At 50.1% G+C, this 15830-nt stretch overlaps 1 protein-coding gene across 5 annotated transcripts in view; it reads left to right on the plus strand.

Moving 5' to 3' along the window:
* LOC137438556 (medium-chain acyl-CoA ligase ACSF2, mitochondrial-like) overlaps positions 1–15830 on the plus strand; it is a 179302-nt gene that overhangs the window by 150708 nt on the left and 12764 nt on the right. For 4 of the 5 annotated variants that reach the window (XM_078767049.1, XM_078767047.1, XM_068133700.2 and 1 more), the window contains 2 exons: positions 9301–9442; positions 9553–9663. In XM_078767049.1, the coding sequence (XP_078623175.1) occupies positions 9301–9442; positions 9553–9663 (253 nt within the window). Of the gene's footprint in view, positions 1–9300; positions 9443–9552; positions 9664–15830 lie in introns of those variants that run through there. The other variant, XR_013621151.1, reaches the window with a different exon arrangement.

Genomic DNA, 15830 nt, shown 5'->3' on the forward strand with positions numbered 1-15830 from the left:
AGGTGTTTGGTTTCTTCTTCCCAGGAGCGGGCACAGTCATGGATAGTTTCCGGATAGATAAATTGGCTTTGGCCCTAGAAAAGGTGGCAAACGACACCGCTACGGCTCATGACATACTATTGGACACGGTGATTCACATGCGTACAATGGTGATGCAGAATCGGGTGGCTTTGGACATGCTCTTGGCAGAGAAAGGAGGGGTATGCGGAATTATAGAGGGAAAATGTTGCACTTACATACCCGATCCATCTGAAGGAGTGTCAGCCGCAATAGTGAGACTAAGGGAAACTAGCCACGCCCTGACGATCGATCGGATCGCGCGCGAAAATTCTTATACATTTAGCTGGCTCACTGACTGGTTCCAGGGATGGACGGGCACCATAGTGAAGTGGTTATTGACCGCACTGGCTGTGATAATCGGGGTAGTAATTTGGGGGGCACTAATGAAATCTCTAGTCCTCCTCTGTATGAGAAAGTATTTTACAGGATGGAAAGTGAAAAAGCCGCCGACAACGACTATGGTTCTGACCACAGAGGCCGTCGACCTGAACGGGTCCTTCAACAAGGCAGACGTGACCGGCGCTCCAGAAAATTGCATTGAATTTTGTGACGACTGTGATACTTGTGTGGATCCCATGTGGGAACTGGCTGCTGCCTGTAACGGTGTATGTGATGACTGTGATACTTGTGCTATAAACCCCTTGCGTGTACTGGCTAACGCTGCTTATGTATTACAAGCGGACAGCTGCACGCCCCCTTCCGACCCAACTATGGATCTGATTGCGACACTGGGTCTGGCGGTCGAGGGACCCGACGTGGATATCCTAGACCCGCAAGCCGACCAGGCGCCCATGGGAGACTTTGACATAAAGGAAGTCCCTCTCTTTTCTTCAAATGTTTCGGATCTCTTTGATCCAAATGTTTCGGATCTCTTTGATCCACATGTTGCGGATCTCTTTGCTTCAAGTGATTCGGATTCGGATTTTTACGCTCTGTACCCTGACCAGGAAATTGAGACACAAGATACTGACGACATTTTGTATTCCCCAGAACAGCAACACGTGAGGGACCTCATGGGCATGACCGTTGATTAACTTCGAAGATCTGCAAGGACTGCGTCTGCAAAGGGTGGGGGGAGCCAGTTCCGCAGGGGAAGTGATGCACCCTCTGGCGGAGCAGAACCTCATCTGGACCAGACGTCTTCGTTGTGGATCCGAAACGTTAATGAACTTTCATGTTTTGAGCCCTCAGGCTCCAAGCACGCACCACACGACACGTTCCCCAAATGCACGGGCGAGGCGCTATGGGCGCACGGTATGCCCTTGGGAGATACCCGCATTACACGATGGTCTTTCAATAAAGCCCGATGTGGCACGTTGTCTCTTGAGATACTTTGTCTCGACGAGACAAGAGGAAGGAATGTCAGGTCTCAGATTTGTTACTGCTTAATGCTCAATTATAAATGCCGGTTGACTGACGTATTACCACGTAAGCTATGTTATAAAATGCTGTTCTATAATGTTATTTCATGAGTTAATAAAATGTATTCGAACCTTAGGTAGGCTGCTTGAATCGTAGACATAAATCCTTTGATAAATTGCCAAAAACATTAACTGTTTTGTTTAATGACAGTGACGCCTGAGTTACAATGAGGTTTTTGCTTCGCTTTCATTTAAAATGAGGAAAGGCTCGCTTCAGTCGTGTTGGACAAATTGTATACGTGTGCACTTTCGAGGCTAGATAAGGCCGGTCGTAAAATCCCTATCATGATTCTCAGACGGCGCCTCGAGCCGCGGGCAGGAGAACGCTCACATGCGCGTGATTTTGCGTAACACTAGCAGAATGTTTAGGTTGCAGACATAAAACCTATCGTTAACCATATATATTTTGTATTAATCGCAGCGACGCTTGACTCTGTATAAACATGCTCTGAATTACTCATGTACACAAACCCATAAAATATATGGGTTTGTTTGGCCAAGCATGGTCTTATCTGGCCAAGCATGCACTTTTCTCTCTGTGAGTTACATTTTCGTCACCTCGGAGCTTTTTGAAACTATATCTGGTCCGAATGATAAGGAAGGGCTGACTCCCCCGAACAGCGGATAACGGTGGGAGGGACTCTCGCCAGTCGCTTTGTTCTCTCGGAGATTTTCTGATAATCGTATTCATATATAAAGGAATGAGAATCAATGTGTTGGCAGGAAGGCTTGACTTGGCATGAGACTGGCTCTTGCTGTAGATGTCTTGGCTTCCTCCGGATCCGTATAAAGTGTTATTTCAATAAAGGTCTCGTCATTCTCAAGCCTGTTGGTGGAACTCTATTTCGATCAGAAAAGGTGGTTTCTGACATATATATATATATATATACATATATATATATATATATATATATATATATATATATATATATATATATATATATATATATATATATATATATATATATATATATATACATACATACATACACTTACAGTCACGTGAAAAAGTAAGAACACCCCGTGTAAAGTTTAGACTGTTTCAACATATTTCAACATACAGCTATTTGATCTTCATTTCAACAATATTGATAGATAAAGGTGATATTGTGGTGGACACGATGGATCGCTGGCGCGGTGACATCATTCCGCGCACCAAGAGGGTGTCGGCCACGCCCGAGGGGTAGGCGTGGCCTCGGGATATACACGGGGCACGCAGACCCGAGCACCTCAGTGCTACAGTTTGAGCTTGATAATAAAGACTCATTTGAACTTACGCGTTGTGGCTTACCTTCCTTGGCAACAAGTCGCGGGCGTAGCACCCCGCTTCATTGGTGACCCCTTTCGGTTCAGCCGTCACTGACCACAGAACGCGCCATGGCCAACAACGCTGTGGTGGTAAAGCTCCCTGAGTTCTGGGAAGCTCAGGCCGAGGTATGGTTTATACAGGCCGAGGCACAGTTCCGACTGCGAGGCATAACGGCGGATGAGACGCGCTATTACCACGTCATCGCCGCCCTCGGGCCCGGCACAGCCGCCCGAGTCGTGTCCGTCCTGCGGAATCCACCGGCGGACCACAGGTACGAGGCGCTCAAGCGTCTCATCGCCACATTCGGCCTCACGGAGTGCGAACGGGCCGACCGCCTCCTGGACCTTCCCGAACTCGGCGACACTCGACCATCGGTCCGGATGGACAATATGATGTCGCTGCTTGGTGACAAGGCCCCGGATTTTTTTTTATTCCGGGCGCTCTTTCTTCGCCTGCTCCCGGGAGAGGTACGCCTCGCATTGGCCGGTTCAAAAATAAAGGTACCCCATGCGCTGGCCGTCGAGGCCGACAAGTTTTTCGCGGCTTGTGACACGCGGGCGAGAGTCGGCGCGACCGTCGCGGATCCCGAGGCTGATGCTGCTGCACACCTCGTGGATCCCGAGGCTGATGCCGATGCACACCTCGTGGCCAAAGCCACGCCCCGCCCACCACCACCGCGAAGGCCGCGGCCTCCGCCAACGCCGCAAACCTGGTGCCGTTTCCACGCCAGGTTTGGCCATAAGGCTAGGAGTTGTTGCCCGCCGTGCTCGTTTGGCAAGTCGGGAAACTCCCGGGCCGGCGCTCGGTAGCGGCTCTGAGCGTTGGCGTTTCCGGCAGCCTCCTTTTTGTCATGGACACCTTGTCCGGGCGTCGCTTCCTTTGCGACGCAGGCGCACAGGTGAGCGTTATCCCTGCATCCACGTCCGACAAGCGAACCGCAGGCTGCGGCCCCGCGCTGCTCGCAGCCAACGGAACACCCATACGCACATTCGGGAAGCGCTGCCTCTCCCTGTGGTTCGGAGGGCAACGCTTCCAATGGACGTTCGTAACCGCCAGCGTGCCCATGGCATTGCTCGGTGCGGACTTCCTCTGTGCAAACGGGTTGTTGGTGGAAGTGAAGCACAGACGCCTAGTCCAGGCCGAGACGTTCAGCTCGCTTGCTTGCGTGTTGAGCAGTTCGTTGGGCAGCTCCCTGAGCGGCTCACTGAGCGGCTCGCCAAGCGGCTTGCTGAGCGGTTCCGTTCCGGTGAGGTTGGTCTGTACGCTTCCGGCAGCGGACGAGTTCACCCGCCTCCTCGCCAGCTTCCCGGCCCTCACGCGGCCCACCTTCTCGGCGGCAGCCGTCAAGCACGGGGTGGAACATCACATCCCCACCGTCAGGCCACCGGTCTACGCCCGGGCACGCCGACTCGAGCCGACGAAGCTCGCGGTGGCGAAGGCGGAGTTCACTACGCTGGAGCGGCTGGGCATCGTACGACGCTCCAAGAGCGCTTGGGCGTTGCCGCTGCACATCGTGCCGGAAGCCCGGCGGGGGATGGCGGCCGTGCGGAGACTACCGCCGCCTCAACGACGCCACCACCCCCGACCGCTACCCGTTCCCTCACATTCAGGACTTTTCCGCCCGGTTGGCGAAAATGTCCTTCTTTTCGAAGGTGGACCTCATCCGCGGGTACCACCAGGTCCCCGTCAGGCCGGAGGACATACCGAAGATGGCCGTCATTACACCATTCGGCCTCTTCGAGTTTCTTCGGATGCCCTTCGGGTTGAAGAATGCAGCTCAGGCGTTCCAACGGTTGATGGACAGCGTCTTGCGCGACTTGGATTTCGTTTACGTCTACCTGGACGACATCCTCGTCGCAAGCGCATCCCGCGAAGAGCACCTCCGCCACCTCCGCACGCTCTTCGAATGCCTGGGCCAGCATGGCCTGATTGTGAACCCCGCCAAGTGCCGGTTCGGCGTCGCCGAAATCGACTTTTTGGGGCACCGCGTCACCAGGCACGGGGCCACCCCCTTGCCGGCAAAGGTGGAGGCGGTCAAGGGGTTTCCGCGCCCCCGCACGATCAAGGGGCTCCAGGAGTTCCTGGGCATGGTGAACTTTTATCACCGGTTCCTGCCCCGCATCGCCCAGCTCCTGCGCCCCCTGCACAAGGCCCTCCGGGGAAAGCCGGGCAAAGGTGACGTCGTTTGGACCGAGCAGATGGACGCGGCGTTCGCTGGGGCGAAGCTCGCCTTGGCTAACGCCACCATGCTCGCGCACCCGGCGCCCGATGCACCGATCGCCCTTACCACCGACGCGTCGGACTACGCAGTGGGTGCGGTGCACGAGCAATGGGTGCGTGGCGCTTGGCAACCGCTGGCGTTTTTCAGCCGGCAGCTTCGCCCGCCCGAACGCCGGTACAGCACCTTCGACAGCGAGTTGCTTGGGCTCCACCTGGCGGTCCGGCACTTCCGCCATCTGCTCGAGGGCCGTTCGTTCACGGCCTTCGTTGACCACAAGCCTTTGGTCTTTGCGATGGCCAAGGTCGCCGAGCCATGGTCGGCCTGGCAGCAGCGTCACCTCTCGGCCGTGTCCGAGTACACAACGGACATCCGGCACGTCGCGGGAAAGGACAACCCGGTGGCGGATTGCCTTTCCCGGTCCGTCGCCCATGCGGTCCACCTTGAGATCGACTATGCCCGGATGGCGGTGGACCAGACCGCCGACCCTGACATCCAGGCCTTGCGGACCGCTGTCACGGGCCTCCGCGTCACCGAGGTGCCGTTCGACGGCACAGGCACGGCCCTCTTGTGCGACGTCTCCCTCGGGCGGCCTCGCCCCATCGTGCCCGCGGGCTGGCAGCGCCGGGTTTTTTACGCCATCCACGGCCTGTCCCACCCGGGCACGAAGGCCTCCCAGAGGCTGGTCGCCGACAAGTTCGTCTGGCATGGCCTCCGGAAGGCCGTCCGCGATTGGACCAGGACGTGCCTTGCGTGCCAGCGCGCGAAGGTGCACCGACACACCCAGGCCCCGTTGGCCCCGTTCACGGTGCCCGAACGTCGGTTCGACCACGTGGACCTGGTGGGACCTCTGCCCCCCTCGCGGGGGTTCACCCACGTCCTCACCATGGTGGACCGCACTACCCGGTGGCCGGAGGTCGTGCCTTTGTCGGCGACGACGGCGGCGGACGTCGCGCAGGCGTTCATCGCCATCTGGGTTGCCCGGTTCGGTGCCCCCTCGGACATCTCGTCCGACCGCGGCCCCCAGTTCACTTCGGAGCTCTGGGGGGCGGTCGCGCGGTGGCTCGGCGTCCAGCTGCATCGCACCACGGCCTACCACCCCCAGGCCAACGGCCTGTGAGAGCGATTCCACCACTCCTTGAAGGCCGCACTCCGGGCCACCCTCCGTGACGGCGGCTGGGTCGACAGGCTCCCCTGGGTCCTGCTGGGCCTCCGGACGGCGCCCAAGGACGACCTGCGCACATCCGCGGCGGAGTTGGTCTTCAGACAACCGCTGCGGGTGCCAGGCGAGTTCCTCCCCGACTCCACGGCACCATTGTGCGACATCTCCCTCGGGCGGCCTCGCCCCATCGTGCCTCACCCCGGGCACGGTGAGGCACCCCGTCTCCCTCGGGCGCTGCCAGCCGCGCTCCGCACTGCAGGCGACTGCCCGGAGGTTCGTCCTGGTGCCGACAGCGCACCACGGGTGCCCGCCAACGCACGTCGCCCCGGAGCTTCGCATGGCGGAGTACGTGTTCGTCCGCCACGACGCCCACCGGACACCGCTGCGGCCCCTGTACGACGGGCCCTTCCACGTGCTGGAGACCGGGGCGAAACACTTCACCCTTGACATTGGCGGTACTCCTGACCGCGTTTCCGTGGACCGCTTCAAGCCGGCCCACCTCGACGTGGACGAACCCCGGCAGTGGCTCAGCCCTCGCGCCGGGGCCGCCCCCCGGCGGGCGGACTTCCGGCACCGCCCAGCCCCGCCGGCCCACCCCCCCCGGTCCTGCACCCATCCCAGGTGCCGCCGGGGGCACCCCAGATGACATCCCGGCATCCCAGACTCCGCCAGCCGCCAGGGGGCGCTTCGGCCGGGTCATCCGTTTGCCCCGCAAACTGACCCTTCAGGTGCGCGGGAATTCTGGGGGGGGGGGGCGCGTGTGGCGGACACGATGGATCGCTGGTGTGGTGACATCATTCCGCGCATCAAGAGGGTGTCGGCCACGCCCGAGGGGTAGGCGTGGCCTCGGGATATACACGGGGCGCGCAGCCCCGAGCACCCCAGTGCTACAGTTTGAGCTTGATAATAAAGACTCATTTGAACTTACGCGTTGTGGCTTACCTTCCTTGGCAACAAGTCGCGGGCGTAGCACCCCGCTTCAATATAATATAACAAATATCATGAAACATTTGCATTTTGTAGTCCATTGTATAATTTAAATAAACATAAATGCAAATTTCGCATGTGGAAAAAGTAAGTACACCCTTGGCTCTAATAGGTGGTATTGCTCCCTTTGGCAGAAACAACCTCAAGTAGGCATTTCTTATAACTGTCTACCAGTCTCTGACATTGACTGGTATAAATTTTTGCCCACTCCTCCATGCAGAATTCTTTCAGCTGTGCGATGTTTGAGGGGTTTCTTGCATGCACAGCTCGTTTCAAATCCCCCCACAACATCTCGATGGGATTTAGATCGAGCTTTGACTTGGCCATTCCAGAACCCTCCATATTTTTCTTTTCAGCCATTCCTTGGTGGATTTACTGGTATGTTTAGGGTCATTGTCATGTTGCAAGGTCCACCTTCGGTTGAGCTTCAACTCTCCGACAGTTGGCCTCACATTATCCTCAAGCACCCTCTGGTACAATGAAGAATTCATCGTGGATTCTATGATGGTGAGCTGCCCAGGCCCTGATGCAGCAAAGCTGCCCCAAACCATAATATTTCCACCACCATGCTTTACAGTTGGTATAAGGGTCTTGTGGTCAAATGCTGTGGTCAAATGCTGTCTTTGGTTTTTGCCAAACATGTCTTCTGGTACTGTGGCCAAATAGCTCTACCTTTGACTCATCTGTCCAGAGCACATTGTTCCAGAAGTGCTGGTCTTTGCCTAGGTGTTCATTGGCAAACTTTAGTCTTGCCCTGATGTTCTTTCTGGACAGCAAAGGTTTTCTCCTGGCACACCTCCCATGTAGATCAAATTTGTGCAGCCTCTTTCTAATGGTAGACTCGTGCACTTAGACATCAACAGTGGCAAGAGCGAACTGTAGGTCCAGTGATAACATTCTGGGGTTCTTCAAGACTTCTTTCAGCATCTTGCGGTCTGCTCTCGGGCTGAACTTGCTGGGACTGCCTGGCCTGAACAAGTTGGCAGTTGTTTGGAATCTTCTCCACTTGTAGATGATCTTCCGGACAGTCGAATGATTGATTTCAAATTGTTTGGAGATCCTTTTAAATCCTTTCGCAGACTCGTAGGCATCTATAACCTTCTTTCTGAAGGCCTCAGAGAGCTCTTTTGATCTAGGCATGGTGATGCCACACACTTTAACAACAAAGAGCAAACCAAACTAAATGTCTGAGGTTTAAATAAGACAGGTTCCTCCAAGATCCTCTCTACGATGTTCTAATCATTTGCACCCAAGCTGGTGCACCTGATTCTAATTTTAGGTATTTGAAGTAGTGATAAATATGGGGGTGTACTTACTTTTTCCACATGTGAAATTTGCATTTATGTTTATTTAAATTATACAATGGACTACAAAATGTAAATGTTTCATGATATTTGTTATATTATATCACCTTTATCTCTCAATATTGTTGAAATGAAGATCAAATAGCTGTATGTTGAAATATGTTGAAAAAGTCAAAACTTTACATGGGGTGTACTTACTTTTTCACGTGACTGTGTGTATATATATATATACATACCGTATATATGCACCAGCTTCTCGATTAGCATTAAAAACTGTTTATAAACAGCTTTCTTGCTTATTGAGAACCAGTTGTTCTCATGAACAACAATAGATATGTCATGGTGACTTCTTGTTTGGTATTGTCGCATTGAGGGTGGGAAGGAGGGGTGTTTGCCCCGAGAACATGGGCACAGCTCGGAAGGCCTTCAGTGGTTGAGGCAAGTATTACAACATTGGGTAGTTTCGACATTATCTTCATCCATTTTTTTTCTGTTGAAATTAACACAATGGCTGCTGTCCCAAATTAGATTATATTGAAAAATTGTTGACTACTAATCCAGCATTTGGTATGTTTTGGTTTATTAATTCTTAATGTTATTTGTTTAGCATTTAATGACCCCTTTGACATTTATATGATATTAATGGTCCAAATAACAGTGGCATCCAGCGTCATCGTCATTTCCTCCTCATATGCCAATGGAAAACATGACAAAAGGGTTCCGGTCCATTCTGTATCCTCGCTTTTCCGCGAGCCTCGACTTTGCATATCCAAGCATCACGTGTTCTTCCTAATGGGTCAAATCCATGTATAGATGTAAATATCCGCTCTCCCTTGCAGAGACATCGCCTTTTTGGATGCTTTTGGCTACTGCAGCATCATTGGGCGCTCCAAAGATATGATCATCCGTGGTGGAGAGAACGTCTATCCAGCTGAGATCGAGAAGATCCTGTACTTGCATCCCGACGTCATGGAGGCCCACGTAAGGATTTATTGAACTTCATCTCAGACAATTGATGTATCGATTGAAGTACGAGAAAAAGTAATTTTGAGTGAGCTTGAGCGAACTGTGTCTTCTTCATTTTTGCTCAGGTTGTCGGTGCACACGATTACCGGCTCGGGGAGGCGGTGTGTGCGGTGGTGAAACGTAAAGCAGGAAAAAGCGTCTCTCAAGAAGAGCTACAGGAATTCTGCAAGGGAAAGGCATGTTACAAACATTAATAAAATCGTAGACAACTCCAGAGTTCATAGAACACTATACCCCACACAGTGTTCAGGTTTGTCCAAGGGCCTAGGCATAGTTTGACTTCTCTATTTGGGGGGTCGGTGGGGGGGAGCATGCGCTTAATATTAATAATGGGTAGCTAGGTCTGACTTCCAAAATTACCATCTGTTCGTGTAGTTACAGTGTACATGAAATCACAAATGCAGTTTACGTTCATTATTGTTGCTCATATTTAAATACGGGATGTTTTTATCTTTATTGTAAGACTGAAAAAAATATAGGTGGGCGCATTGCCTGGATCCCCCCAAACTCCGCCAGTGTCCAAGAAGTCTTGACGTTCACAGGGGTTACAACCCTGTTGGGGTTACAACCACAAATCCTCAAACAAAGTGGGGAAAATCGGGTTAGGGCCTTCAAGTTTAGAATTTGTCCAAATGGCCCCCTTAATTATCATGTTTGTTCATTGTTTTTGTGTTATTCATTTTCAAGAATAAAAGTTTTGAAGAACATAAAATGAGGTATTCTTTTCCTGTATTAGGAACATAAAATAAAGTTTATTTTCTAGAGTTATTATTATTAGATCATGAAACTTACCTTTAATAATAATGATGATTATTAACTTGATCCAGTAATGTGATGGCGACGATAAAGCCAAGTTGATGCAGATTATGGTGATGATTGAGGGTGTTGTTGTGTTAAAGACCGTGTTATTGAGGTGAAATAATGTGGAACATAATTAACCAACTCCTGATTATTCGGGAGTATTGACCACAATCCGCAAACCGTGCCTCAATAAATTCGTCGCGATAAAGCGAATCCACGAACGGGAAACCCACGAACGGAAAGGCCTTCCTGTACTTCGGTTATAATATAACTAGCAGGAGTACCCGGCGTTGCCGGGGATGGAGGAGGCAGGAGAGGGCAGGGTGAGGAAGGGAGTGGGAGGGGTGGAAGGGGGAGGGATGCGAGAGGTGAGGGGAGAGGTAGGGGATATACTACATATACATCTTTTGGGGTGGGGGTGGTGGCTTTGACAGGCCCCTCCGTTTGGGGGGAGGGGGTTGAGAAGGAGAAAAAAAATTACCAGTGCAAAGAGTGTTTTAAACTCAGTGTTGCCCAGGTAAAAAAAGGAAATTGTAATAAACTTTAACCTCAGTGTTGCCCAGGTAAAAAAAGGAAATTGTTATACCCTCTGCCACCATCACCAGGTGGCACTACACGGGATACATTTACATAGAGAATTACGCCCCTCTCCCGGTCCCCCACAACCCTGCATAAGGCCGCGGCCACATAGCCTATGTTACTCCCCAGACAAAGTTGTATTTGTATTTGTACCCTGAGTAAAATATATATGTGTTTATAGCTGGAGTACCCGGTGTTGCTCGAGAAAAAGAAACATTAACATATTTGAAATGAGGTCAAATATAATGGAAAAGCAATTAGATCCAAATCAGAATCCATCACAAATGTCAAATCATAATTTCACCTTTTCGTTGAATACATGCTACTGAATGTGCTGTTCATCACGTTTCTGAGTTAAGTGTGATGCCACTTAGGAAGAAGAAGAAGCCTTACTACCAACTTCGTACACTTCCGGAATTGTTTGATTTATTTGTGTTCAAATGTCTGGTGATTGTTTTGTATTTATTTATGCGAATGTGTACTTGTATATAACTGTCATTAATCAAAAAGGCTTATGCACAATCGAGCAATTTTTTTAAAAATCCAACAAAACAATTTTTTCTTTTTTTGCCTAAAACTCTCCCAGACACTCACTGATGAACCTCTCAAAGTTTGACGAAGATCCATTCAGCCATCTTAGAAAAATGGCGACACACAGACAGACAGACAGACAGACAGACCAACCAACAGCTCTCTTATATAGCAGATAATAATTTTAAATATCATTACAAATCAGAAGTTTAGAGCAACTGAAGCAGTCTTTTACCACAACCACCCTTATCCACTGTAATACGACGACGTTGAGTCACAGTTTCGGAGATGGAGGCTTTATTAATCGGTACATAGCCATTATGGCAGCCTCTTCTTCACACTGATACACATGCCACGCCCTCTAATGCTATATGTCGATATATAGATATATTATAATGGTGATTTTTATTCTACAGTCTTCAAGTATATAATTGAACCACCTCTGGAGGCCATTTTTCCCTGCAGAGCAAGGGTTGGCCTTTTCCGGGCACCGTGGTCCCCTTTTTGAAGCAATGTTTTATGGCCGGATGCCCTTCCTGCCGCCAACCATGTTAGTTTCCTCTTGCGGCACACAGGGAATTACCAGTGAACTGGTACTCAATTTGCCGACCTCGGAAGGATGACAGGCTGAGTCAACTCCCCTGGCGTTAATTCAGCGATCAACCGGGTTTCAAACACAGGATCCTCGGATCCCAAGCCGGCACCCTAACCGCTAAGCCAACACCAGGCTTCTTCAAGTATATAATTCAAATTAAATAAAGGTTTAAAGAGGTTTAAAGGTGCATAATTAAACAAATTCTGGGGTTTACCACAATTTCCTCACTGTCCATTACATTAGTTCTTCATGCCTGTTATTTGTGTCCTTTATGACATCCTTAAGAACAGGAAGTTTCCTATTTGGAATAGTTTTCCATTTTGTTTGACTTCCAGACAGATAGACAGAGTAGAAAAATGATCTCACTCCAGGACAAATTCTGAGCCAAGGTACGTACAGTAAGACGACAGTCTTCCTATTCTTCCGATTTGTGTTCAAAATATAACATTCCGTTTAAATAAGTTGTTCCCTGATCATACACTGATGATCGTTAACTGGTAAGATGGATGGACGGACGGACGGATATGAGCCAATAGCTTAACCCCACTTTTCGCTTGTGTGCTCGGCGTAATAATAACGATCGATTATGATATTGATGCTGATGCAGAAACAATAAGTCAATAAATGTTCATGTACTGGCATCATTTTTCTTGACATAGCAAAATTCACTTGTCTGTTTCGCTAAAGTTGTCAATACAATCCCTAAACGCATTTTTTTTAAAAGAAAAAAGAACAATTAACCATGATTTGTTCCTGATAATGTTTCCAATGGAAATAATACTTAAGTTATGCTGACACATGATGTACAATTACACCACGTGTGCAAAGCGAAAAGCGTGGCTAAATGATTGGTACACTGTCTGCCTGTCTATCTATAGACATCAGTCTATGATGGAGGAATTAAATTAATTTCAATTGAATTTTATGAATACTGTAGAACATGAATCGGAACATGAACCTGCAGTTTAGCAGGACTTTGGCTCTGAATTTGGCAAATTATAGTATGTGGAATCTCGTCCCGATTGTGCATGTGCACAGTTAAAAGCAAGGTAATTTCTTTAGTCTGTCTGCCTGTCTGTGAAACAAAATTAAAAATTATTCCATTCTGGAAACTTACTGCTTTTAGAGATGTCATAAAGGACACAAACAACAGACACGAAAAACTAATTTCACTTGTTAAATAAGGTGTTGTAAAAGAGGATACATCAACAGCGATACAATTCTGAAATATATATATAATTATATATATACTGTATATATATACTGTATATGTATATATATATATATATTGTTGCGGATATGGGATTTGGCCTCCATATCCACTTGTAAATATTCCCCTATTTCCCCAATACTCCCCAACTATCCCCAATCCCCCATTCCCTAGTCCCATTGTCTGTAAACAACACTCTGTAGAACCGACCTTCCCCTTCTTCCCCCATTAAATGTCGTGCCCAGGTCCACCGCATCTCACGTAGACAACTTTCGGACATCTTGCTAGTTATTCTTAGTCTATGTCAGTTAAGGACTCGTTTCCATTAATTCTGACTCTTCGTTGCACCAGAATGTGATTGTATGGCACCAGTAGTGAGTTTAGGACCTCCCCATACCTCCTCCCATCTTCCCCATGAAACAACAACAACAACAACAACTACCACAACAGCGCGCGGGGAGTGTGCGTCCTCACTCCGGCTCAGTTAGCCGCCATTGCCCATGTGCGCCGACGGGGTTACCACGAAGGGGCTGCCTGTCGGCCCCTCGTCAAGGGCGTAGCCCGGTAACCCCCCGCACCCAATAAGAAGCAACGGGCCGATTCCATCTGGGGCGGAGCTAACGAGCCGAGGGCGTGTCACTCCCCGCCGGATATACGCAGCCACTTACCGGACGTGACGTCAGATGCGCCCCGAGCTTGAAGTGGAGAGAACCAGTTGCCACCTCCGAGCGCTGAGAGACCTCCTGCATCTCTGGACCGGACCGGGTCGATTCTGCCCCTGAGCCAAGGTGCACCTTGAGCCTCGACTACCTGCCCTTCCTTGCCATCAATCCCGGTGTGAGTCAGTCTTGTCCCGTTTATCTGTCGTCTGTCGGGGCTACTATAAGACCGTATTTAAGTGCCTACCTTCCTATGCTGTCTCTCTTGTCCTTGTAATCTAACGTTCCGAACTATTATAACCCCCTCCGGAGGTCTTGAGAACTGTACCCCTGGTGTCGTGTCATTTAATCCAGCCGTTGTGTCCTTTCCGTAATTGATTTAGCATAGCGCGACTCGGCCAACGTTCGAGTATAATCGGGTAAACTGTGCAGACGCGGTCATACCAAACCGCTCGGTAAACCAACATCCACAACCGCGTCTGTAACATTTGGTGTCGAGGAGTTGGATTAGGACCTGGGACTAAATTCAGTTAGGCCCAAATTTTGGAACACCAATTGTACCATTAGGGTAACATTTTGGTGTCGGGAAATGGAATTCGATCCGGAGCGCGTTTCACGCGCTCGAAATTATAACGGCGAAATTTGATTTTGTTTTACGAAAATAAAAACCCGAATTTTGAAAGTCGCGCTATGGCAGACCAAGACGGCTGGGTTCCGGTAGCGGAGAGTGAGGCAGGGTCGATCCAGGACCAAATTGAGGGACATGAGGAGAGCGAAGCAGTGAGGGTAGCAGACGCTCGAAATGGCGCCTCGCACATGGCCACGGCGACCACGCCCGCGACCGTGGTAGCGCCGCTGGTGGATTCGAACCTTTTCCTCCTGCAAATGAGGGCCCTTATGGAACAAATGGGTGAGCGATTGGAGGGCCAAATGGGGGTAATGGGGAACCGGATGGATGCTCAGGGTGAGCGATTGGAGGGCCAAATGGGGGTAATGGGGAACCGGATGGATGCTCAGAGTGAGCAAATGAGGGCTGATAGTGAGCGATTAGAGGGCCAAATGGGGGTAATGAGGGACGAAGCGAGGGGTACTGGTGAGGGGTTAGACAAGAAATTTGGGAAGTTAGACAATAATTTTGAGGAGTTAGACAAGAAATTTGGGAAGTTAGACAATAATTTTGAGGGGTTAGACAACGGGATAAAAGAGGTGAGAAATGGGTTAATGGGGGTAGAAAACAGAATGGCCGCTCAAGAGAATCAAATGGAAGGGATGCAAAAGGGGTTAGAGGGGTTAGAAAACAGTATGGAAGGCAAATTGAGGGACATGAGGGACCAAGCGGAAAGGGAAGTTAAACAAATGGAGCAGCGGATAGAGGGGGTCAGAATGGGGGTAGAGACCAAACTGGATGCTCACAGGGAGGAAATGGAGCAGATGAGGGTGGCATCTGGGCAGGAGATGCAAGTGATGGGAGAGGAGATCAGAAGAGGTGTGAGTGAGGAGGTCGGAGGAGTGCGCGAGGAGGTGAGGCACTGTAAGGAGCGCATGGAGAAGGAGGTGAGAAAGGGGACTGTAAAATTGCAAGGGGGTATAGAGGAGTTGACGCTGGGAGTAGAACAACTGACAGTGGGACAAAAGGAGTTGGGGGACCAGGTAAAGAAGAACACAGCGGTAATAGAGGGTTTAAAATCGACACAGAAGGAGATGAAAAAGGACTTAGGGGTAATTAAAAAAGAGTGTCAGACGGTACATGAGGACTTGACGAGGAAAATGAACAAGGTGGTAGAGGTGATGGAGGTTAAAGAGCGGGAGGTGCGGGAGCACATAGAAAAAAATAAAGTGGAGTTAGAGGAAGAACTTAAAGGGGCGCACGAGGAGTTGAAGGAGGTGAAGCAGAAATTAGAGGAAGTGGAAGAAGGGGTGAGCGAAATTAAGAAGCGACGGAGAGAGGATAAGAAAGAGATAAAGGAG

The sequence above is a fragment of the Myxine glutinosa genome, chromosome 13 (assembly GCF_964187855.1).
Source record: "Myxine glutinosa chromosome 13, kmMyxGlut1.1, whole genome shotgun sequence".
Taxonomy (NCBI): domain Eukaryota; kingdom Metazoa; phylum Chordata; class Myxini; order Myxiniformes; family Myxinidae; genus Myxine; species Myxine glutinosa.